The sequence below is a fragment of the Callorhinus ursinus genome, unplaced genomic scaffold, assembly GCF_003265705.2.
Source record: "Callorhinus ursinus isolate GAN/ISIS: 27379988/994484 unplaced genomic scaffold, GSC_fseal_2.0 scaffold13, whole genome shotgun sequence".
Lineage (NCBI taxonomy): Eukaryota > Metazoa > Chordata > Mammalia > Carnivora > Otariidae > Callorhinus > Callorhinus ursinus.
This window is the reverse complement of record NW_027397075.1, coordinates 10,514,753-10,540,977: the sequence shown is the minus strand read 5'-3', so window position 1 is coordinate 10,540,977 and position 26,225 is coordinate 10,514,753. Positions and strand designations below refer to the sequence as shown.

At 42.2% G+C, this 26,225-nt stretch overlaps 1 protein-coding gene across 3 annotated transcripts in view; it reads left to right on the top strand.

Annotated features, from left to right (window-relative positions):
- Positions 1 to 26,225, top strand: part of RBFOX1 (RNA binding fox-1 homolog 1) — a 2,099,893-nt gene that overhangs the window by 1,195,181 nt on the left and 878,487 nt on the right. For all 3 annotated transcript variants that reach the window (XM_073899542.1, XM_073899544.1, XM_073899543.1), the window contains exon 6: positions 18,575 to 18,622. In XM_073899542.1, the coding sequence (XP_073755643.1) occupies positions 18,575 to 18,622 (48 nt within the window). The remainder of the gene's footprint in view (positions 1 to 18,574; positions 18,623 to 26,225) is intronic.

Below are 26,225 nucleotides of genomic sequence, written 5' to 3'. Positions count from 1 at the left end.
ATGCACTTCGCAGACCGCAAAGCTAAAATTCTATTGAGTTAACTCATTTGTTCAAATATCACAGCTAGTAGGCATCAAAAATTTTACATGAAGCCAGAACTAGCTGATTCTTAACACTCATGATAGCAAGAGCATCTCTGGCAGGGTACCAAACTTGACTACTACAAATAGTAGTCAAGTTTATATTCCTGACATTGGTGGTGGTGGGGGGGTTTATGACAACATATCATGGAAAGGATGTCCTAATGGAAGATTATCTATATCTCTTGACCTGTTAATGATCAAGTTGACTTTCCTCTAGAGCAATGGTCCTCAACCAGGGGCAGTTCTATCCCCCAGGGACTTTTGGCCCAACAGCTATGATATATGATCCTCTATGTGTGTACATTAACTTCAATAAAAACATTTAAATGTACCCTATAGAATATATACGGATTTGGTTGGGAGAGGACGGCTGCACTTGGATTTAGCTGGTTGATTGCCGACCTGGCTGGAAATAAATCAGGAAAGACATTTAATATGGACAAAATTAGAAGGGGGGCAGGGAATACTGGGAGGGGGTACATGCACAAGGAAAGAGAAAGAAACCCTAACATGCAAAGGCAGATAGAAATTTAGAAGGTCAAGCCAGAGTAATTGAAATAGACTTTGGAAATTGTGGATCTGAGAAAGAATTAGAGGTTAAGGGGTAGGTAAATAGAAAAAATAAGGAAAAGTAAAGAGACAAATAGAATAAAGCCAAAAAACGTATGTGCACTGAATAGGAGGAGGGAGAGAAAGGCAGGGGAGGAGAGGGGGAGAGATGGGAGGTAGTAAGAGAAGAAAATGGATATTTAATGCATATTTAAGAAAAAGGAAGGCAGAACCTTGTAAGAAGGTAAAATAGATGTTTTTTAAAAACCCTTATTATTATGAAACATTCTTTGGGGGGGAAATAACCCCCAAAAAGGGCAAGTGGTGTAGGGAGGTGGGTAAAAGCAGATTCAGACATCACATTCTTTAAGTTACTCCATTTGTCACTGAACAGATACTATTTGCCAGCTACTGATCTAGGTGAGGATACAGCACAGAAAAAAAGCAAGTGAAAGACCTTGCTTTCATGGAGCCGAGTCTAGTAGATGTAGAGAGAAAAATAAACAAGATCAATGTTGTAAGTGAAAAAAATAATGAGTACAATAAAGAAAAGAGAGAGAGATGGTAGAGCATTACCACATGTCGGGGGCACAGCCCAGTGATGAGCTGGGGTTGGAACCCACACCAGAATGGGGGGGAGCTTTCCAGGGGGGAAGCAAGCAAACACCCGAAGGTGGGCATAGCCACTGCATCTGAGATGCTGTAAGAAGGTCAGTGTGGCTAATGTGGAGTGAGCAATGGTAGATAGGGATGGTCACTAGGGGATGGGTCAGACAGGGCTCTGTAGGAAGTTGGATTTCATCTTCAGTGGTCTGGGAAGCCATTAGGGTTTCAAAGAGAGAAATTTCATAGTTTGATGAATATTTCATTAGGATATACCTGGATTTGATAACTGTATCTACCACTTATTAATTATATGTCCGGAACAAAAATTACTTTGTTTTTCTGAACCTTACCTTCTTCCTCCCTGAAGTACAGATAATAGTAAAACTTACTGCATAGGATTGTTGTAGAAGTGATGCATGTAACCCATTTCAGGATGTGCTTGCCACAGGTCAGTACTCATTACATGCTAGCTAAAAATCTGAACAGCAATAACAACCACAGATTTGGGAAGCCTTGGACCAGCTATTATAAAGATATCCAGAAAAAAAATATCTGCCCTTATACACTGTTGGTGGGAATATAAACTGGTACAGCCTCTGGAAATCAGTATGGTGGTTCCTCAAAAAAATTAAGAGTAGAACTACCATATAATCCAGCAATTACACTCCTGAATATGTATCTGAAGGAAAAATCATCATCTTGAGATACCTGAGCCTCCATATTCATTGCAGCATTATTCACAATAGCCAGGATGTGGAAACAACCCAAGTGCCCATCAATGGATGAATGGATAAAGAAGATTTGGTATATACTGAGAGTGACATTCAGCAATTAGAAAGAAGGAAATCCTGCCATTTCGGACAACATGGATAGACCTTGAGGGCACTATGCTAAGTGAAATAAGACAGATCCTACTTATATGTGGATCTGAAAAAAAAACCCAAACTCATGGGAACAGAGAATAGATTCGTGGTTGCCAGAGGCGAGGAGTAAAGGGTAAGGGAATTGGGTGAAGGTGGTCAAATGGTACACACTTCAGTTACAAGATGAATAAGCTCTGGAACCTCATGGACAACATGGTGCCTGCAGTCTCCAGTATTGTATTGTATGCTTGAAAATTGCGAAGAGAGTAGATTTTAAAAATTCTCATCATGGGGAAAAAATTTGTTACTGTGTGAGGTGGTGGATATTAACTAAACTTATTGCGGTCTTTATTTCACAACATATACATATATCAAATCATTATGTTTTACACCTTAAACTTATACAATGTGGTGTGTCTATCTCCATAAAACTGGAATAAAAGATCTAAACTCTGTAGAGAAATAGGATTTTATAAGCAGCATGGAGTTTACCTGCCTGTATTCATCAGTTATGCTGCTGAGACAATATTCCTATGGTTCTCAGAAGAATGTTACTGCATTCCCTTGCCTGCATATCCGTGGATGCTAACCATGTGCCGAAAGTCCACTGGCGGGGGTGGGAGGGAGACAGAGACACAGTGTCTCTTGCCACTATTGATGGATTTCAGTAGAACAAAAAAGAACCATCCAAGGTAAGAAGGTAGGCTGGCATGGGTGTTTTGCTTGAGGTATTCCTTTGATGATGCTACGCCCGTGTGGTACCCAGCAAAGCTCCTTTTTAGCTGAAGTGTCTGCCAGGCCTACCCAACCTGGAACTCATTGATAAAGCTTTAAGCATCCTCGAGGCCTGTGACCTCAGAGAGTGACTTAGGCTGACTTTATCGGCAGTGACTCTTCTTTTTCATTATATTTGCTATTACCAGAGCTGATCTTTTTTTCTTAAAAGCTGTTAACCTTATATAAGGGGATGGGACCATTTGAGCTCTCCGACAGGAAGCTGATGGGAAATTGTAAGCCTCCAAAATAGGTTGAGAGCTTCCCATTGTTCGGGGTCCTGGCAGAGGTTACTAAAAAAAAAAAAAAAAAGGTGGGGGAGAGATTGGAATATAAATTCTTGGTGTGTTTTTCTGGGGTTGGCCGGTTTCTTCCCCATGGCATGCCTTTTTGCAAGCCCTTGGGGGAAGACTGTATGCATCTTACAGACAAAGCTTGATGAGTACCCCAGTGTCAATGTGGGGTGTTAGGACAGGTCATATGCTCAGAATTGCTGTTTGTGGCTATAGACCAAGAAATACTCTTCTTCCACAGGTAGGCATAAAGTGTTCTGCAGTATTTAAGTCTGTAGACTCTTGAGCCTGGCTACAGGAGGACACACTATTGCTTGCTTAGAAGCCAGTTAGTGAAGATTGTGATTGGGCATATGTATTAGTGACTTACAAATCCAGGCTCTGTGTTAAACCCTTTATATGCATTTTTCATAAACACAAAAATACATACACACACACTCATATATTCTGTTACACCAGTCATACTGAGTAATTAATGGAAGTTCAAAATGGTTAGAAAAGCTAATAAATAGCCAGACTGCCTTCTGTTGTGTGTTCATTAACTTCTCCATTAAAAACAAATTTTTCCTGTGGGCTGGGTTACTGTTTTAAGAAAGTGATGATGAGTTCAACAGGAAAACCAGTTGGCTAAGTAGTTAAGATCACCAGCTTTTGGGTAAAATAAACCAGGTTTAGCTCTTAGAACCAACATTTGTCAGCTCTGTGACCTTGGGCAAGAAACCTAACCTCTCTTGAGTTTGTTTTCTCTAAAACGGGGATAATCATTGTGTCTGCCTCATAGGATTAAGTGAGGTTTTATATTTATATATATATATTTATATAATATATTTAATATATACTATATATCATATATCATATATATGATACATAATATAGACTTATTGTATATATTATATATTTATTTTTATACTATATAAATATAAAATATATTTAGATTTTCTTTATTTTGTATTTTATTTATATATAATATACATCTCATGTATATATACATATATATATACACACACACACACACACACATTTTATCACTAAGGATGGCTTTTTAAAAGAAGGCTAGTTGGTTGGTTTTGGTACCCTTGCCTTTGAGGAGCTGATAATATCGTGGAAGAGAGAGGCATGAATGCAGTGCACTGGAAATACATATGCAGATGAGCTCAACCCTGCAGCAGAGGTGCAAGTAGAGGGTGGTGCCAGAGAGCAGTCTGCTCTGGGTGGACAGAGCAGAGAGAGAGGTGAAATTAGCTTTGGTAAGCAGGTAGTTGGGTAAGCAGAGGGAGAGTGATTCAGGTTAAGGGGACACAGTGAAGCAACTTCCTGGAACATAAAAATGTTTAAGAACAGATAGATTCGTGCAGAATGCAGTATCTGGGGAGGAACATCATAGAATATGAATCTAGGAAAGGAGGTGGGATTGGTCAGGGCATGGCTCATTCCCCTGTAATTTAAATAAATTCAGGTAGTTCCATGCTTTCACCAATTCAGAATCGCTTTGGGGGTGATTATGGTACCAAAAGGAAACTTATTTTTCATTTTATGTATTTATATATTTTACCCAACATAAACTATTTAAACACACTTGAAAAATCAAGCTCATATGTTTAGGTCAATATCAAGTGCATCTGTACAAAAAGCAACCAAATATTAAAAAGGTATTAATCCTCTAATTAATATATCAGAAACCAGACAGATTTCTCTTATGGTTGATCATCTGAAACTCACAAATGTAGAAGTTAGTAAACAAACAAGCGGCAGACAAAACACCAGAACATATATTTAATTTTAAATATTCAAAAAGAATGAAACTCTGGGGCACCTGAGTGGCGCAGTCGGTTGAGTGTCCGACTCTTGGTTTCCACTCAGATCTTGATCTCAGGGTTGTGGGATTGAGCCCCAGGTTGGGCTCTGTGCTAAGCGCTGAGTCGGCTTGGTACTCTCTCTCCCTCTGCCTGCCCCTTCCCGCATGCTCTCTCGCTCTCAAATAAATAAAAAAAAATTTTTTTTTAAAAAGATTGAAACTCTATCCAGGCAACCGGTTGTGAATTTAGAACCAAATTAAAAGAAATGACAGCAGGAAGTACAGCTAGGCATGAAGGCAGACAGTAGAACACTGACATACGTCTACATATTGTTCAAGAACACAACAATCTGGGACTATTTAGCAGGAGGGCAAAACTTGCTAAGGTTAGCATCTTGGAGGTGGCATTGTACTGAGTCAGAACCAACTATCCATGTTTTAGAAAGTGGAGACAATGAAACATTTTATAGGGATTTCACCCCAAAGGGTTAAAGTGACAAAATTTCTGTTTTTAAAGAGATCAGCCTTCCTAATTGGGATTAGTCAGCATTTGTTTCTTACCTTGTTCCCAGGACAGTATGGATAATTGAGGTATTTAAGACATCCTGAGGGATAAGCTTAGATTTCTGTTACTCTTTCCCAACATAATGTCTATGTCCTATAAATTGTATAGGCCTGCCAATGCAAAAGAAAAAGTAATCAGAACTTTAAAGAAATATTCTTAATTCTCTTTTTGAGACTAAAAACGAAATGATAGTTTCTGCAAGTAAACATGGCATTTGGGAAAGAGGGTGAACAAGCAGCGAAATGTAATTATCCTAAACTGTCTCTTTTAAGGTACATTTTTTCCTGTGCTCCTGTAAGAATTGATATGAGTGTTTTGCAGAGTGGATTACTAATAAATCACATCGCTTGAGAAAGAACATTTACATCCATATTTCTATTGCATTTTTCTGAAAAAGCTTACGTGGTTATTTCTCTTGTGATTTTTAGATTTACTCTTGGGGATCTGAAGTTCGGGGTCTGCCTATTTAGATTTATAAGTTCATTATAATAAAAAAATTAAACTTTTGGGGCGCCTGGGTGGCTCATTCAGTTGAGCATCTGACTGTTAGTTTCAGCTCAGGTCGTGGTCTCAGGGTCTTGGGACGGAGCCCCACCTCTGGCTCCCTGCTCCGCGGGGGGGTGTGCTGGAGATTCTCATATTCTTCCTCTGTCCCTCCCCTCCCCCAGCTGTGCGCTCCATCTCTCAAAATAAATAAATAAATCTTTAAAAAAAAATAAACTTTTTTTTTTGGTATGTTAACTTTTAGATCCATGTTGTCAAATTTAGGAATTTTCCGTTGGAAGCTAAACCAAGATAAAATGTTCTCTGATGGGTGAAGATATGTACACGCAAATTGAATATCTTGTGTTACACTTTTTTATAATGTTTGGCCCTCCAATAGCAAATTTCTACACTGAGTGCTTGTCTCATTCATAACACCCATAGAGCAGAGCCACTTCTTGGAAACTGGTAACTCATCTCTGTATACTCAAGAGGTAATACGAGATTGCTAATTTTTTTTAAAGATTTTATTTATTTATTTGACAGAGAGAGACACAGCGAGAGAGGGAACACAAGCAGGGGGAGTGGGAGAGGGAGAGGCTGGCTTCCCACGGAGCAGGGAGCCCGATGCAGAGCTCGATCCCAGGACCCTGGGATCATGACCTGGGCTGAAGGCAGACGCTTAATGACTGAGCCACCCAGGCGCCCCAAGAATGCTATTTTTTTTTTTTCAGATAGTTTGCACTAACTCTGTTGAACTTCGGTTGTGCTGTACCTTCTCTTCTTGGCATAATCCTTGCTTTGACCATTAGATGTGTTTTGGGGATATCTGATTCCTAGAAGGAGATTAAATATTAATTAAGTGGTTTTGTTTAGTCCTTGTAGTGTGAAGCTCCTTACAAGAGTGGTTTGGTGTTGAGGTAGACTATCAGCATCAATTCCCAGGGGACTTGTACTCTTAGAAATTCCCATCTTTTGTTGTCCCTAGGGGTCCATTTAATGGACAAAGATAGCAGTGACACAGAAGAATTCAGGCAGTGTTTAGAACCATCTCATACAGAGAAGAAAGAATAATAATGATAAAATTAATATACAGAATAATATCTAATGAATATAGATAAATATAATAGTGTTTAAAAATTGCAACTATAAAAACAAACACTGACTACATGACAGCACTTTATGTGCCTTATCTCAGCTTAATACTAACACCAGCCTGATGGTATCCGGACTGATACTAATCCTATTTTCTGAAAAACTGAGGGCACAGATAAGTTGCCTCATAAAGTTACACAGCTATTAAGTGGGAGAGGCAGGATTTGAAGCAAGGTAGGCTCATTCCTGAGTCTTCTGTCTTCTGTATTTTGATCCATATGTGGAGGTGAAATTAAAATACAACTTATCATTGCCTTTGCCCTCATGTATCATTATGAATTATTTCATTATCTTAGTATTGCTGTATGTTCACTGTGTCACATTTCCTCAAGAGGTTGGTATATTAATTAAGAACCAGGCTATATTCTTTATTTTTTTTTTCTTAATTTGAATCCTTTATATAGTCAATGTGGGAAATAGCTACATTGTGTCAGATGTAGGGGACACTGGGAAAACACATGTGGCCCTATAGTAAGGAATAAAAAGCTCCTTGTGAGAGACACAAGTTCCAGGTCTGACTCTTCTTTCAGTTGACCTTGAACCAGATTAAGTTTTCAGGGCATCATATCAAACCAGTACATTTCCTGCTCTAGCCCCTTCTTGGGGTTGTTATAAGGCAAAGATCAACAATAAGCATTAATAAGAACACAACAGCAACCAAAACCCAAAGGAGACTCTAGACAGGAAAACAATCACGATGGTAGCCAGCTCTTCAAATGGAAGGCCAGCCTTCTTTTTAAAAAGGACCTGATTGACAGCTAGGCTGCTGGCCCACTCAATGGGCAGGGCTTAAACCCTTTCTGCATCCCGCTTTCCTGATGTTCAGTTCTGTTGCTTAACTGGAGTGCACTAAACTTCAATTTGATAATTGCATCCTCAAATCCCTTAATGAAGGTGCCTATCAAAGTATAAATAATTACCCAGTAATTTTGTATTTGCAAACTCTATCCTGGCTGTTTATGCTTCTCTGTGGTTCAAATGGGAGCTTCAGGGGCCCACCTCACACTTTGCTGAGTCAGGGAAATTTCAAGAGCCCAGAGGATGGCATCTTAACACCGTTCCCCACCCAAGGAGTTCAGCCCCGCTCCCTCCCAACACTTACCTCCCCTTTTTCTCCTACTATTTATAAATCCACTGGAGAGCTGCCTTCTGTTTTGGTGCTGGTCACGCAGACATCTGTCTGCATCAGAGGTACTGCCCTGGAGCTCCTGGGTGCAATCGCCTGGCTCCTTGAAGGCACCCGGGATCCCTGTGAGCCTGGGCTGCTTGCTCCTGCACTTGCTTCCTCATCAGGAACCTGTTTTGTCCTTTGGACAATATCCACCTGAGTCATGGAAAGCACACACCAGTGGCCTGTTGGGCTTCTTCCTTCATCTTCCCTCCAGTTCCTATTTTTTGGGCTGAGTCCCTTAATTATTCACAAAAGCCCATCAATGGAAGTGCTGGGGATCATCCAGGAGGCTAAAAGCCAAGAAGACAACACAACAAAACAAAATGTAATAGGACAAAAACCTGACAGGGTTTGGGAGTTTTTGTGGGGGAGCTTCTCTGAGTATGCTGTGGTGGGGGTGTACTTAGCTGCTGGGGCCTGCTATAAATGAAGAGAAGCTGCAGAGCTGGCAGAAGCCAGTGACAAACCTAAGGCTTCCTGGGCTGGTGTTTTTCTCCTGGATACTGTTTTTAAACACATGGACTTGTGAAGAGCCCGTGCAGCTGACAACCCCTCTAGAAGTATTCTTCTTAAAAGCTGCACTAAAATTATTCACCTCGTGTAAAAACAAGTGCGATTTACATCTAATATGGGTAATTACTTTTACAGTTAATTAAAAGCGCTCTCATTAAACCCCTGCTGTGAATCCAATGCATAGCTCTTATTTGCAAACAGATCCTTGGTTTGAGCTTACCTTGGTGACATATTGCTCCTACCTGAGAGGGGGCTGCCTTCCTCAGTAGCAAATTTAATGGTGCTGAGCCAGCAGCCCTGGGCTGCCAGGGTTCCTGCCAACTCTCTCTTGTCCCCTGATAACTAAGCTGCAAAAAACATAGGAAGAAGAGAACAAAATAATTCATGGGGGGGTTGAGGGTGCAATCTTCAAAGAAAGAAGTCACGATTCTAAGATGAAAGACCTGTTATCTTTATTTGCTAAAGATGGGGTTTGGGAATTGTTTTGTGGTCTTTCTGGCTTCTACAGCTCTTTCCTGCTACCTCTGTCCCAAAGAAAATATCCCATAACCCATCCCCCACTTAAAATTCCTCTCAAACATTTATAAAGTCAGAAACATTGTGTTCTGAGGTAGCCCACTAAAGTAGGATTCTACTCTCTTGGTTGAATGGATTTATGCTGAGATCTTAGTTTACACATTTTTTTTTTTTTTTTGCCATTTGTATGAATTCAGGTAAAACAGCTCTGAAGTAAATTCTCAGTCTTCACAATCAGATTGAAACTTCCTGTTTTTGGAGTATCCTGTGCCTTGAAACAGGGATCTCGGTCATACTGAACCTTCTTAAACACATACTAATAAAATGCTTTCTCAAATTATCACATTCCTGGTAAGTAATTAAATCTTATTAATTAAAGCATACAGTCATTTGAGACTTAAATTTTGAGGGAGCAGATAGATTATAATATTTCCAGAAGTTTACAGACTCCGTGAATGGGATGCTCTGGTATAGTGCTTCGTGCTTTTTAGTATTTTACAAAGTTATTTGCTTCCATCTGCTGGCGCTCTGTGAGATTGCAGGGACTGAGCAAATTTGTGAATGGAGACCTATGAAGTGGATAAAATATGTCAGTACAAACGTTTTCTTCTACTCTTTATGTATTCAAGTGACCTTATTTGAATCTTGGTCTTTTGAGCTGAATGAACACACACTGAAGAATCCAGCAGGAAGGCACGCATGACTCCAAATTTGTACCAACTATAGTTACGAAATAACACTCAGTTTTTTTTTCAAAAAAGTTGCAGCGCAATCATTATCCTTAAATAATGCAATTGAATTTGGAATATTCATCTAAATATTCAGATCCAAAGACAAAATATGGTATAGAGGAAAGCATAAAATACAAAGCAGGTAGATTGGTTTCAATCACTCTTACATCATTTGTTATCAAAGCCAGTGCCCTACACTCTTTGATCCTCAGTTTTCTCATCTGCAAAATGGAAGCCCTGGGCCAAATGGTCCTACAACTTGTATTTATTTTCAAAGTTTGAATCTCTGTGAAGGTAGGAAAGAAAAAAAACACATTAGAACCCAGGTTGTAGTAAATGTTCTAAGTCCTAGAATCTCAACTCATATTAGTTAGCTTCTTTTAATTGACAATTGTTATTTGCAGAACAGAGGAAACTTAAGTGTCCAAACTCTAGAAAAATTGCTGTTGAAAAGGAAATGATCTATAAATGAAGGGGAACAGATGCTACCCCAAAATATGCCTTTTTAGCATAAGGATTATTTGGGGATGATTACTTCAGGGAGGCTGCAGAGTCAGTAGAAGTTGCCCTTTTGTGAGAAAAATATTTACATTTATAAGAGAAATCCCATTTTTAAGGGTGTCTCCCTTCCTGTACCAGAAAGAAAAGGATGACTCTAACTCTCCAGAAACTCTCATCAGTGGAGGAGACAGTGGCTTAAATCTGCATAATAACCTTACCCTTTTGTGTTTTGCCTGATGATCTACCATAATGGGCCAACTCCCCACCCCAGCTTCTTTCTTTGCCTTTAGCTAAAGATGGTGTTTTTGATGGCCTGGGCCATTTTGGGAGTTACTCCTTTTTTCTGGGTATGTCCCATGTATACAGGAGGTGTGTAAAAGTCATTAAATTTCTGTTTGTTTTTCTCTAGCTAATCTGTCTTTTACTATGGGGGATATTAATGAAGAAGCTAAAAGGGTAGAGGGAAACTTATTTTTTTTCTGCCTGCATACTGTTGATTTAGAATTTAAAATGCACATTTGAATTCTTTTTGCAGTGTGATATTGAAATGTACTTTTTCGGTAATGTTATAAACTTCCTTGCCATAGCTTTTATTTTCTGTTTGAAAAGAAAGAGCAAAACACCTGGATTTCTCCTCCAGTAGAAGGGTAGTTGATCATAAACCGTATTTGGGTTTGTCATGAATCTTTGACTGTGTCTCCCCTGATATAGGAAAGATGTTAGCGTTTGGGGGCTGAGAAAGAATTCTTGAGACATGTTGGTACAAAAAGGGGACAGAATGTGTGGTCAGAAAGAGCTAACCTGGTGTCGTGAGGGGTGCCCAATTATATACTTTCAAGATGGGATGGGGTTAGGGATAGCATAAGTCCCTAAGGAATTTGGAAGCAAGGTTTCCAGGACCTCGGGGGGGCTAGCTATTGTTGGGAAAAGGTCATTTATTACTGTCTAATAAAGCCTGAGTCATGAGACCCTTCAGATGTATATCGGTGGGTCATATGCTTGGGGATGATTACTAACATATATCTTGGGGGAGTAGAGATAAAGGAAGTTTCCAAAGGAATTTTTATATGTTAAAGTGGACTTACGGGATTCTGGGGCTCAGGCTAAGATTGCCTTTTGCCCTCAGCAAAGTATTAGCATTGAGGCAGCTGAGTTCCTAGAGGAATGTCTCACTGTCTGTTTCAAGGACTTGTCAGTGGGCTGTAAGTAGTAAGGAAATTTAATTTTTTTTTTTTTTGCCTTTGTTTCCCATATCATCCACCAGCTCTCAAGAGATGTTTTAAACTGTAGGTATTTCCTATGAAATGCTCTCTGGGACTTGGTGAGTATCTGAGTCCAGGAGAACAATGCCATGTCAAAGATAAAATGACCTTACTTTACTCTCACGTCCAATATAAGCACCCTGGTCTTTTCTCTATATTGTCTTTCCAGGGTTGATACCTGAAGTCATTAACACAGATTCCAGGGACTGTCCTCTGAAAACACAGGGGTCCATGAACATAACAGCATGCACCTGCCCTGGCATCTCTTGTATAAAGGGGTTTTTCTTCTCCCTAGGGCTCAGATTACATGGCGTGGTCTCTGGATCATGCCTTTCTTTTGTCCGTGATGAGTAGGCAAGTATCAAACACAAGAGAGTCACACTGGAAGCTCCTTGAGGCTCTTGATTAGTTTCCTGTGGCTTCTATTAAAAAATTGCCACAATTTGTGGCTTAATACAACAGAAATGTATTTTCTCACAGTTCTGGAGGGCACAAGTCTGAAATCAATATGTCAGCAGGGCTACTCTCCTACCAGACTCTCTAGGAATGCACCCTCCCCTTGCCTCTTTCAGCTCCCGGTGGCTCTGGGCACTCTTTGGCTGGTGGCCATGTTGCTCCAGGCTCTGCCTCTGTCTTCACAGGGCCATCTCTTCTCTATCTCTTAAAAGGACACTTGTCGTTGGATTTAGGGCCCATACAGATAATCCAAGATGATCTCACTTCAAGATCCTTAATTATATTTGCAAAGACCCTATTTCCAAATAAGGTCACATTCACAGGTTCTAGGGGTTGGACATGGACACGCTCTTTTAAGGGTTACTATTCCACCCACCATAGATTCCTAGCTTCTAAATCCTCTGAGGCCTCCAGAATCCCACCGGTAGACATTGGTCCCCACCTGTTCACAGGGACCTTTAACTTCTGGGCACTTCAGAGCTGTGAATGATGCTGATACATGATCCAGGATGATGGTTCGCTGCACTGTGGGCATAAATAACCCTGACCCACAAAAATCATCAGAAACAACTAACACACAAAATTCAGAAGAAAAGAAGTCTCTCCTGGGAGAGAAAACAGCTTCTGAAAAGAACAGACACACAAGTGCTTTGATGTCTAAAAACCAGAAGAACTCAGAAGACTTGGAAGAGCAAACTTCAAAAATAGAACTCTCTTAAGTTCTCAATACTCTCCTCAGAACCAGGTCTCACAGAGACATTTGGAGGATGCCATCAATGATAGCTAACATTTATCAATGACTCGCCATATGCTAAGACATTTGCGTGCATTAGATATTCCTGACAACAAATGAGGTGGCTATCATTAATTTACAGACAGGGAAACTAAGCCACCAGCCCACAACGAGTGTGGTGCAGAGTCCAATTATGTGAAGCCAAGCAGTGTGACTCCATAGAGTGTGCAGAATCCCATCTGTTGCTAGCGATTGAGTCACTATTTGGAGTTTTCCAGCTACAGAAAGGAGAATGCCTGGCTTCTGTAGGGAAATTGATTGCTTGGTGATGAGTACATGGCTCCAAATTCATACTTAACACTTAAGTAGTTGAGCTGTTTTCCAACGAAATCATCAAGTAAGGCTGAAGTACTTACTTGACTATTCTGGTTCGGAAAAGGTCAGGTCAGAGCCCATCTGGAGACACCAGCTCTACGTGGAGCAATCCGAACAATAATTTGTTCCCGCCAAAGTGACATTTTTCCAATTTGAGTCCAGCATTGTTCAGAAGCAAGTGCAGTCCCCTGTGGTGCCTCCCACGTAGATCTGCAGCGGATGACAAACCAACAATATCATCTAAATAAAAAATCCAGCATGGGTTTAGTAAATTAATCCTGACAAGAATAAATTGAATAATCTTAGGGAAGTGGCAAGAGCTCTGATTCTGCCAGATGGCTTTTTTCTGTTGCTTGTGTGGGCCCTTGGTGGCAGATTAAAAACAAAAACCTGCCTTTGGCTTATTGATTTCGTTAGTTAGTTGATTAACACCTGCCACTTCTTTGTGGGTAAATCAAAATTGGATATGGACTCTTCCCTGCAAACTCAACATATTTTCACTGGAGGAAAGAAAAGAAATGCACACTTCACCTGGTCAGAACAACCTAAAACAGACAAGGAACTGCTTTTACTTGCCTCATTTCTAGATGGCATCTCCTGGGTTTAAAAATAATTCATGATTTTCATCATTCGCATACTGAGTTAATCTCTGTGTGTCTTAGTGGATGAATTCAAAGAGAGTTCTCAGTAAGAGTAAGGGTTCAAGGCAAGCCAGGAACCTCAGCCATTAAATCAGGGGTGTGGTGAGAAAACCATGACCCCAAGTTCTAAGAGTGAGCCTTGCAGATCATCTGGGAATCTTGTCTAGTCAGCTTGGGCTGCTGTAACAAAATACTACCAAGTTAGAGACCTAAAAAAAAAGAAATTTATTTTCTTACAGTTCTTGAAGCTGGAAGTCTGAGATCAGGGTGCCAGCCTGGCCAGGTTCTGGGGAGTACTCTTCCTGGGTTGCAGACAGCACCTTCTCTCTGTGTTCTCACATGGCCTTTCCTTTGTGCATGGATGCAGAGAGAGAGGGAGCAAGCTCTTTGGTGTCTCTTCTTATAAGGACATTAATCCCATCAGATCAAATCTCCCCCTTTTATGACCTCATTTAACCTTAAGTACTTCCTTAGAGGCCCCATTTCCAAATACAGCCACACTGGGGGGTTAGGGCTTCAACCTCTGCATTTTTGGGGAACACAGTCATCGCTCTACAGGCTTATTAAAATGCAGATTCTGATTCAGTTCATGTGGGGTGAAGCCTGAGATGCTCCATTTGGGGCACAGACCCCCACTCTGAATATCCAGTTCCTCGTAGTACCCCTATGTCACAGATGAGGCAATCAAGACTTCGAAAGGTAAAGACACTTACCTCAGCTGTACAGCCATCATGTGATGGCACCACACTTGGGATGCAGGTGTGTGGCTCTGCACAGGAACTGCTAACCATGACAGTGTCCTCCAGTGCTTCAGTCCTGAGCTCCCAGTGGAACCCCTGGAAGGCTTGCTAACGCACAGATCTCGAGCATTTCACCAGGTCCTGCCCCAGAAGATGCATTTTTGAATAGGTTCTCAGGTGCTGCTGGTGCTGCTGATATGGGGAATCACACTTGGGGAATCACACTTGGAGAATCACAACTGAGCCTCTTCTCTAGATAATTTTGCTTTAGATGTCCCTCTTGCCCAGAGAAAGGAAAATGACGAGACGTGTGGCTTGAATTATCCAGACTGACCAACCACCTCGACTAAAATAAAAGCACCTGAAAGGAATGCAGAGTACCTGGTGTTAGATGCCACTTCCAGGTGTAGACTTGAGCTCCATCGTTGTGTGACCCAGGATGGGTTCCCTAATCATTCACCTCAATTTTCATATGGTAAAAAGGAAAAACTAAAAACTAACCTTGTTTGGTTGGGGGGAGCTCAGAGACAAGTCTGAAAAACATCTGCCATAGTTCCTGGCACCAGGGAGGTGTTCAGTCATTGCTCATCGTTTCAGTCCCATTTCACTGATATTAAAACCGTCTGTTATATAAAAAACAGAATCTTCACCTTATGGTGTTAGTGTCTTTTGTTCTACTCTTGATTCACAGAGACCTAGAATTTGTTGTGCTTAATAAATCACCGTGGTAATAGCCTTCCACTTAATCCACCCTCTCCTTGTGACGCATCAGCAGGGTAAACCCAACTACTAATTGGTGAGAGAATAAATATTTCTATAGACTTAACTTACCCCAAACTGAGCCACTGTTGTTTGCAGACCCCTACATCATCCTGCCTCACCTATAATATCCCCCCCCCCCAATCTCCATTGCTAGAATGTTCAGACCAAAAACCTTGGCATGGTCCTTAGCCTCCATCTTTCCCTCATATTTCACATCCAATCCTTTAAGACATCTGTTCACCCCCATCCAGATTCTTTTTTTTTTTTAATTATTTATTTTATTTGAGAGAGAGAGGGAGACCAGTGGAGAGGGAGAAGCAGGCTCCCCGGTGAGCGTGGATCCCACAACCCTGAGATCATGACCTGAGCTGAAATCAAGAGTCAGACACTCAACCGACTGATCCACCCAGGTGCCCCACTCCATCCAGATTCTGACCACTTCTTGCCACCTCCCTACCATCACCCTTCCCAGCCACCATCATCTTATATCTGACCTCCTGTAGCCACAAAGTGGTCTCCCCTTGTGCCCTTGGCTGTCAGTTGTCTATCCTGTTAAAACAGAAGTCAGATCATGTCTCTCCTCTCTTCAGAACCTCTGAGTGTAGCCAAGTGCTGGCCAGGACGTGGAAAAATTGGAACCATCATGCACTGCTGGTGGGAATGTAAAATGGCGTAGCTGGTATGAAAAACAGGCGGTTCCTAAAAAAATCAAACATAGAATTAACCTGTGATCCAGCAATTCCCCCTCTGGGCATATATGCAAAAGACTTGAAAGCAAGGACTTGAACAGATACGTGTACACCCATGTTCATTATTCACAGTAGCCAAAAGGTGGAAACAACCTAATGTCTATCAATGGATGAATGGATCAACACAGTGTCGTATGTACATACAATGGAATATTCTTCATCCTTAAAAAGTAATGAAATCTGACACATACTGCTACATGGCTAAACCTTGGATAAAGACGTGCTAAATAAAATACCCAGACACAAAAGAGCAGATACTTATGATCCCTCTTATATGAGTGTTATACACTGAAGTGTGCCCTACCCTCAAATTTGTATATTGAGGCTCCAACCCCCAATATCACTGTTTTCAGATATAGGGCCCTTACGGAGGTAATGGAGATTTAAAAGGTCATAAGGGCCCTAGTTTGACAGGACTGGTGTCCTTCTAAGAAGAGGAAGGGACACCAGAGACCTTTCTCCATGCACACAGAGAAGAGGCCACAGGAGAGAAGGTGGCCATCCACAAGCCTGGAAGACAGGTCTCCAACCAGAAACCCACCTTGACGGCATCTTGATTTTGGACTTCTGGACTCTGGAATTGTGAAAAAAGAGATTTCTTTTATTTAAGCCACCCGGTCTGTGGTATTTGTAATGGCAGCCCTAAGATACCAGCACAGTGAGGTCCCTAGAGTTGTCAAACTCACAGAGACAGGAAGTAGACTGGTGGCTGCCAGGGCCTGGGGAAGGGCGTTAGTGTTCACTGGGGGGCAGCATTTCAGTTTGGGAGGGTGAAAAGTTCTAGAGGTGGAGGGGGGGGGATGGTTGCACAGCACTGTGAATGTGCTTCAAACCACTAAACCATACACTTCAAAAATGGTTAAATTAGTAAAAGCTGTGTGTATTTTGCCACAAGATCAGACAAACAAATAAACCTCAAAAACAAACAAACAAACAAAAACAACCCTGGATAGTTCCTCACTGCTCTCAGAATAAGAGCTAACATCCTCCTCTGATCTCATCTCCCAGTATTTTCCTAATTTACTTCCTTCCTGCCACCGAGTCGTCCTCCTTCCTTCCTGCAGCTTAACCACGTCCTGATACTTTGCACTTGCTCTTCCCTTGCCTGGGAGGCTCTTACCCCAGATGGCGACCTGGCTTATCCCCTAACTTCCTTCATGCCACTTCTCTTGCAATTTAAGATTTTAGTCCCCATGCTCACCATTTCCATTCCCTTCTCCCTGGTTTATCTGTCTTCATAGTACGAATCCTCTTATAAAATTAAAAAAATACCATTTACTGATGTTTCTTTTTTATTATCTGTCTCTTCTAGCAGAATGTAAGCCTCATCAGGGCAGGACTTTCCATGTGTTTTGTATGTTACCAAGTCTTCCTTTCCAAAAACAAGGCCTGGCAAGCAATAAGTGCTGAATGCCTATCTTCTGAATGCATAAGTAAATGGGTATTACAGTGCTTGTGTGCGTGCGTCAACCATGGTGTCTAACTGGTGAGTTCCTTGAGGGTAGAAACCATGTTTTTCTCACCTTTACATTCCAGAGCAACATAAAAAATGCATAAAAAAGTTAATGTGCAATAAATATGGATGGATAGGTGGACCCATGGATGAATGGTTGGACAGATGATGGGTAAATGGATGAGGGGTGGATGACGGATGGATGGGTAAGTGGATGGACAGAAAAATAAAAAAAAAAATAGATGGTGATGGTTTTGTGTTGACAGGTGGTAGATTTGACTATCCTAAATCTGGAATGAGAGAGAGAGAGAGATACTAAGTCCTAGTGAGGGCAGTTTCTGCTGGTGTGAATAAAGGTGTCGGGGGGTATTGAGGAGGGCACGTTTTGCATGGTGCACTGGGTGTTATGAACAAACAATGAATCATGGAACACTGCATCAAAAACTAATGATGTAATATATGGTGATTAACATAACAATAAAAAATTTAAAAAAAAAGGTGTCGGGGGGGTGCATATTATTTTATGAGCCATCAGCTTCTCTTTCTTGTGGCCTCTGATCCATAGCTTTTGCCTTCACCCCACATCTGCATGTAATAAAGCTTAGTTATGACATCCATATGTCTCTAATGCAAACACCAGGGCATATACTACTTAAAAGGGCTATAAAGAGCAATGGCTTGAGAAACAACCGTTAGGAGCCTGAGTTTTTTATTATTTTAAAGGGCATTTCAACGACACTCCTGAATGTTCCCTGACCATAAGTCTGACTCCTGTTCTTTCTCTTTCTTTTCTCTTCCTCTCAGGATATCAAAGCAGACTGCAATACCTGTGTGGAAATAGAGGACAGAAAGGTAAGTCAGTATTTTTCATCTTTCTGGTTTCAAAAAAAACCCCAAGAACCCTATGATTTAAACCCAAGGGTTTAAGGCTGGACGATGGCTTGCAGTGGTGATTCGTGTACTGATATTAGACGCTTGAAGACAGTCATACTTTAAAATGTTCGTCTGTGTTACCTCTGATGGCTTCAGTGAAGAGTGCCTAACGTAATTAAGTATTCAATATATTGGTGCTGATTTTTATTTTAGTCATATGCTTGTCTTCAGGAAAATAGCTCATTTAGACTTAACTCATTTCACCTTGTTATTGAACATCATTAGTGATTATTCTGTAATATTACATATATGATAGCATATACAATATTGGGCTTTCCAAGGTGTGTCCCCATATTTGATCTACACACTTTGAGAGAGAGCCTGCCTCAGTTTCCATCATGACACATTTATGTGAGCAGCGACTTTCTATGGCATAAATCTATTTATGTGAGATGTTTGGGGGGGTTGGGGAGGGGAGGTCGTTTCCTATATTTTCAGAGTCCCCCCTCCCTCCATGTATCTTCTTGTTACACTTGGTGTGGATCCCCTCAGGAAAAACAACTGTTAGACAATTGTTCTCCATGGTCTGTCCTTATTGACAAGAGTTCACAGAAGTTTCCCTGGTAAAGTGCATCTAAGCAGATCAAATTTTACCTTTAACGCTTTGGATCCAAAGAGGTCAAATAAGTGAATTGAGGGTACGTATCTCCTGGCTACTTTTGACATCATTCCACAGTTTTGAAAGATGTTTCTCTCTGCAACCGTACCATTATTGTCAAACGCACTTATTATTTCAAGCAGAGGTTTTCAGCCCTGATTTTGTGATAGCTCAGTCATCCGCTGATTAATAAGGTGGTGCATTATTTTAAGAAGCGTGAATCTCCTCGTGTTGAAAGGAATACGGATATGGTAGCTGAGGTTCACTCCGCGCGATCCTCAGGTCGGTTCTGGTTCTGTGTTGCTCTCTCGTTTGCAGGCAAAGGCGTTTCAATTCGTATTTGCGTCCACCATGTATTTGCATGTTGGCATACTTGCAGGTGTGTATTTTGTGAGTTGGACAAATGGAATTTAGGCTGAACATATGTCTACAGTCTTTTTTCATCCATTCCTACCAGTTCTGCCGTGGGTCATCTGCCCGAGCTGCTCTGCCCATATCAGAGTGAAAGCATGTCGCCTGCCCCGCTTCCTAAGTTTGGGATGCCTCCACTTCCCTTGGACTTTTGTGAAATTCACAAGCATGTTTCTGTCCAGTATTTTTTTTTTTTTTGGTACCTTCTTTGCCAGTAGTGTTTGAAAGACACCAGGAGACTTGATACTGTTAAAATAATATCAGTTCCATCACCCGAAAGATAAATGAACGGCCAGGATAATCTCTGGGCAGTGAAAGCTGGCCACATGGCTCCATTCTGCCAACCCAAACTGCCGCTGGTTCATATATCATGGTGATAAGGATCCCCCAAGTCTGTGGATGCCTTGTGATGCTTACCAGTAGGAAAAGCCATATCCATACACGGTTTCAACTCTTTTCAAAAAAAAGTAACACACATGCGTGTGCACACACGAATATGCATTTCTGGGCTCTGTCATAGCCTGTGGGGTTGAGTCAGGTCAGGCACTTCAAAAAAAGCCTCATCTCTAAACAGGCTCACCTGGTGTTTTCTAAACATGAGCTCTCCTGCCTGAGGACATGTAAATTAACCAGGTCCATTTGCCTGCAGTTCATTGGTGATGACTCCTAGCAGTGCCATAGATGTAATGCCCACCTCCGTTTCGATGACCTTCTTCTCTAAGGACTTGTTACTCCTTCTTTCCAACCGGAGAACTTTTCTTCCTCTTGGAATTCTTTTTGGATTTATTTTTGTGTGATTCTTACATTTGGGCGGTAGCTTCTCTGGGTCTCCTAATGGGGTTGGGGGTGGGGGTGAGGTGTAGGGGATAGCTCTGTCCATGGGGGTCTTGTCTCCTAGTGGAAAAGTCTGCCCCAGTCATCCCAGAGGGGCGGTGGCCCCACCCTCCACAGAAGAGTGCCGGCCCCACCCCTGTGTGCAAAGGCGTGGCAGGAGGACACGCGGGGACACGGCAGCCGTGGCATCTGGAGTGATCTTCATCCAGGCTCTTGAATGCACTCTGGTGCTTCTGTCACCCTGATGTATAATTATGAAATTTCACCATTGGAGTAATGACACTGGCTCCTGCATGTGCGTGCCCCTCTCCACTTAATCCAAAGGCTTCTGGCAAAATCAGTAATTTGATAAAGTAGAACTGAAGTGACGAGAGATGACAGAGGTGCCAAAATGATAAGTCAGCCTGCCTCTGAAGACACAGCCCTCGGCCCGCGTGCGTGTTGACAAAATGCTGAGGGCTCTGAAGGCAAACCAGCAGTGGGTTCTTTTAAGCTCAGTTTCCTTTAGTTAGGAGAGCTTCACATGGTGTCTGTGGGACTAGGTGGATCCCCGGGAAACCTGTTTTTGATTTCCTTTTTCATTTCCCTTTCGCTTTTCCTTCCTTCCTGTCTGCCTCTCTTCAGTGTATTCCCTATGTACGGATATTTTTGTGTGCTTACACCTGTGCCTCTCTATGTAGTTGAGTACTTTCTGGAGAGAAGGATTTTAGAAAACAAGCTCTCAAGTTTGCTATAGAGTCTAATAGGGTCTCTCTCTGCTGCCCCCTCCAATTTCATGCCTCATCCCATTCGGTAGGGGCGTTTACCTTGAGATGAATCATTTTTTGCATTAACTGAATCTCAGACCAGGTATAATGATGGAAGATAAGCAGTGAATCGCAAGAGACGGAGAGAGCCCTCACCCTAAGAAGAGCAATAACATCGCTCTTCTGGTCTGCGCACTGTCTGGTTCCGTCTGAGACTGCTGACCGAATGAGAGAATCGTTCTCCCCTACGTCTCTATATTTCTTTATTCTAAGTGCCTGTTTTCCATCAGCAGACATCGGCGAGGAGCTCCTTGCCCGGTCGTGTATGGAGAAATATGTGGCTTATATTGGGGTGTGCTTCTGTTTCATGTTTCCCTTTTGCTTCCAAGCCCACCAAATCACAGATCCCCCTTTCTGGCCCTTTCTTAGAATCATCCAGAGGCTGTCACTGGGAGATCTCAAGGGCTGGAGGCATTTTTCACCCTTAAGTGGGAAGCAGAGCTCAGATTGTTTCCTCCTAAAGGTGAGCGCCATGGAGCTAATGCAGATTTAGCAAAGGTGATGCGAGGTAGCCCATCACTCGGAGTGGCTGTATGGCCTTGCAGAACCACATGCATTTGACGTTTACAGTACCCGTGTTGCTAGTGGGGAGCTAAGGCATTTAAATTCATTTTTATTTGTGGTGTAAAATCCATCTGAATTCCAGTACTATTATGAAGACTGCAATTCAGGTGATGGCAGAAGAGGCGGATGGATCAGCCGGGGGGAGAATCTGTCAGGAGGAGATGAGAGCCCATTTGTCAAAGGCTATAAACACAGACAGCCCTTCGTCTTCTCACTTATCACCTGGCCTGGTGCAGCTAAATAGTTTCAGATCTGCTATGAAATTGCAAGGAAGGAGTTTGAGCTGTTTTCAAAGTTAGGGTGACTTTCAGATTGGATCCATTTGGAGCTGCAGTCGGGGTCCATAGTAGATGCTGTCTGCCTCGGTGAACCCTGAGCGTTCTGACTTTTCCCTTTTATGAGACTTACTCTGGATCAGGACTCTTAAGTGCCTTCCATACTTTCAGCACTTACCTTGTATCAGTCTCCATCTGCCTGTCTGTGAATTGGAAATAATACAAATCACTTGAAAAGTTGATTTGAGGAGTTGCTCATACCATAATACATATATGTGATGTATATATATATATATATATACACACACACACACACACACACACACACACGTATACATACACACACACATTATATATATAATGCCTGGCACAAAATAAGAACACAGTCAACTGCATCTACTTTTATTTTTGATTTTGCTAATGTCCACACCTATAGGCATCACATGTCATTTAAATTAAATTTGAGAAAAAAAAAAAAAAAGATGAGTCCCCCAGAAAGTGTTATGGAGGCTCACAGAAAGAGACCACCAGGGGACCTAGAAGGCTTGGGGTATATTTTACAGAAGAAGAGATGCTTGGCCTAAGTCAAGAAATAAACCCACCCATATGCCGGGTCCAGGCAGGAATCCTATGTTAGTGAAGGGAGGCTGTGGGCCAACACGAAGCCATGGGAACAGCAGTGAACTCAAGAGGAATGGCCTCATATGCAGGGGCTCTGATACAGCTCCCTTTTGCCATGGGGAATAATATGTTCAGTGTTGCCAATTTCTAAGCCAGTCTGGAAATAATGGATTTTAATGGAAAACTACTGATTTTTAAAACACTGTGCAAGTCAAGTAAAACACATATGCAGAAAAGATTCAAGAGACTTGAAGGCTTGAGACGTGAAAGCTAAATCTCAGTGGATTAGGAAGATGTGAGTATTTTCAGCGTCCTTTGAAGGCCTACCTGGCAGAGGGAACAGTGAGGGCAAAGACAGAGGTGTGAAAGCGTGTGGCTTCGGGTAGGTCCAGACCCAGTGTGCAAGTCTGAGAGTGGCCAGAGGGGAGACTGGAGCAGTGAGTGGGTAGAAGTTTATGGAGGGTATTGTTTGCCTTGCTGATGGATCAGGGTGTTGTATCAATCTCTCCTCGCAGTGGAAGGAGAGAGTAAGGGAGGGCAGGTTCTTGCTGGGAGGAGACCAGAGGTGTATGGAACCAAAGAGGTACTAACTCACCAAAAAGAAGTCCTGAGGAAAGAGGGAGAAGGGACAGAGCCTAGAAATGGAGCCAGAGGCTGGGCCTTGGTTGAGTGCAGGGATGAGCGAAGGGGAAGTCTTTGCCGAGAACAAGGTGAGGTCACCCAGGACTCAGAAATAATGGTGCTGGGTTCCCAGCCAGATGTCCTCTTTTTAAAGACGTGTGGTGGAGGAGGACCGTGTTTTCCTGTGGGCCAGTAGTGCCAAGTGTGCGGCTCAGATTTCATATGATAAATGAGGTACCTTCAGGTGGCTCATGGACATGGCATCACATCACTTAGTGAAGAAGTGTTGAAGTTATTGTCTTGTCCGTTATTTTTCAGACCTGGGGATTGCATCAAGGAGACTCAATTTGGTTGGTGTTTTGTTTTGTTTTTAATAAGCCCCAAGGTCTCCAACATTTGCTAATCTACCTTTCTAACGAAGAGACCCAGAACACTTGACAGGCAATTCTTAACATCTAGCTATAATTCAGTAACATTGTTTTACTTTTGAATTAGGCTCACATTCTGTATCTGACAAAGATGCTGCCCATTCCATTTACTTCAGTATACAATTTTCTTTTACAAAATTCTACTTAGGATCGTCTTTTATAATTTTAACATATTCATTTAGAACAAAAGTGAGTTGATTTATTGAAAATCAGATGGATGTCAAGAAAGTGTATATATGGATTGCAAATAACTGGAGTTTAAGAATCTGTTTTCAGACAGTGGGTTTGCAGTCAGGGGAGAGATTTGGGTTTGCATTTGGGGAGTTTCAAACTCTGCTTGTCTGCAAGGGGGACTAGTTGGAGGCAAGGATGCAATCAAGAGTCAAGGCTGGAATACAGACAAGAGGCCAGGAGTCTGAACTAGAGCCACACAGGGGACGAAGAGGAAGGTCTGAATTTGGAGAGAGTTCATCAGACCTGTCCACGTGGTTTGGTGGCCCTGACCCTGGGTCATCATGCACAGCTCCATCCAGGGACAAGTCAGAGGCTGCTCAGCTTAAGTATCTGTGTACAGCTGGCTGCCATGAGGAGTGAAGTTGATCAACATGGACAATAAATTAATCTCCTGGATTTCAGAGGCTTAGATGCCGTTGAGGTTGAAAATGAGCACAAAGCAGTCACCAGGGTTGGTTTTCTATTAGTACTGCTCTCTTGCTGTGGGGATGGCAGTGGATTAGTCGTCTGGGCTCTGACAGGCAGAACAAAGACAGAGGGGAAGGCATGCTCCTTACTCTGGAGGGCCTCTCCCTGGAATGGGAAGCATTCATGGACGAGTTTCTCATTAAAGACTGAAATGAGATACTCAAGGTGGACAAGGGCAGAGAGTGCAGTGAGCACCATTTGGTGAGACTCAGGATTTGTCTGGGGATTGGATTTCTTTTCTGCTCCAAAGGTCCTTTGTTTAAGGCTCATTATGTTTATGCATTAAATGGGTAGATGCTCCACGATTCCCCAAAGCTGTGGAAATGAAAGTTAAAGCATCCCCGAGAAATGATACTTGAGTCACAGTTGAAGGCAGGGAGAGGAGTAGAGACTCCTGGGTGGTGTACAGAGATGGAAGTGTGGAGGAAGAAGTGTGGCATGACTCAGGAGCTGAATAGCGTTATGTGGCTTGAGATGAGGCTGGGAAGCAGGCGAGGGCCACCTAAATCCTTGCAAGCATGGGAGTACTTCGTCCAGTGTCATAGAATGAAATCGACTTTACATGGAATGTGATCTGATGGTGTGGGAATAATCAGATGCATAAAGACAGTCCCATTGCCTATGGTGTCCACTTGCTCACAGCTTATACTCGACTCCTAAGACGTCTAGCAGGTCACCTCTGGTCCCACTATCTCTGGCCCAAGAGTGGGGTGGGGTCATGTAACACCACCAAAGCTTTTGTGTGGGTTGCTTACCTTTTCTGTGGGTGTTGTCTTCTTCATCTCATGCAAATTCCTCAAGACCATGAATCTTCTTCAGATTATTAACCATCATTCCTATCAGACAAGGCAGTCATTCCACATAAGTTCATAGCCACTACCCAGCCTGTGCTTTGGATGTGTTTGGGGCAGCAGGCTATTCTTGCTGCCACCATATCTGGCCATCTAGCATTGCATCGGCAAAGCGACCCGCATTTATAGATTGGCCTCTGTTCTTTTGAGATATTCATGAGACTTGGTGTGTATACCACAGGAGACCCTATCTTATCCTTCTCTCTGCTGGGAAACTGGGCGCGCTGACAGAGACTGCACATGTAGCACCCCGACAGCCAGACTCAACATCATTTCTACTTGGACTTGGTGACTAGCCAAGAGTAGAGATGATAAATCTCAGGGTCTGGAATTATGTGTGCAGAACCTCAGATAGGGGATGGAAGTCAACTCTGGAGAGGACTCCCCTTCCCCCCAAAATTGGTTGCTGCCAAGAAATCTTTGGCATTTTTGTTCACTTCTACATAATTTATTTCAAAAGACGGTGTAATATGGTAGAAAAGAGTTTGGGAATCAGATCTGGGTTTGAATCCTGGTTCTGGCCTTAGTTACTACTTGCAAGGTCTTGGGAAAGCCACATTAGCTTCCTGATCCACAGTCATACGTCTGTAAAACGGGGATAGATAATGGATGCCATGGATTGTTCTTGTGTGCTGTATTGGGACATCTTCAACAGCACAATAGAAAACCAATCTGGGTCAGCTTAAAGGTTAAAAAAAAAAAAAGACAGCTGTTGGGTCGAATAACAGCAAAATTGGGCTCTCTTCTGGTATAGCTGGATCCTGGTGTTTAAGCTCAAATGAGACGGTGAAAATGGGGACCACTAGCTACA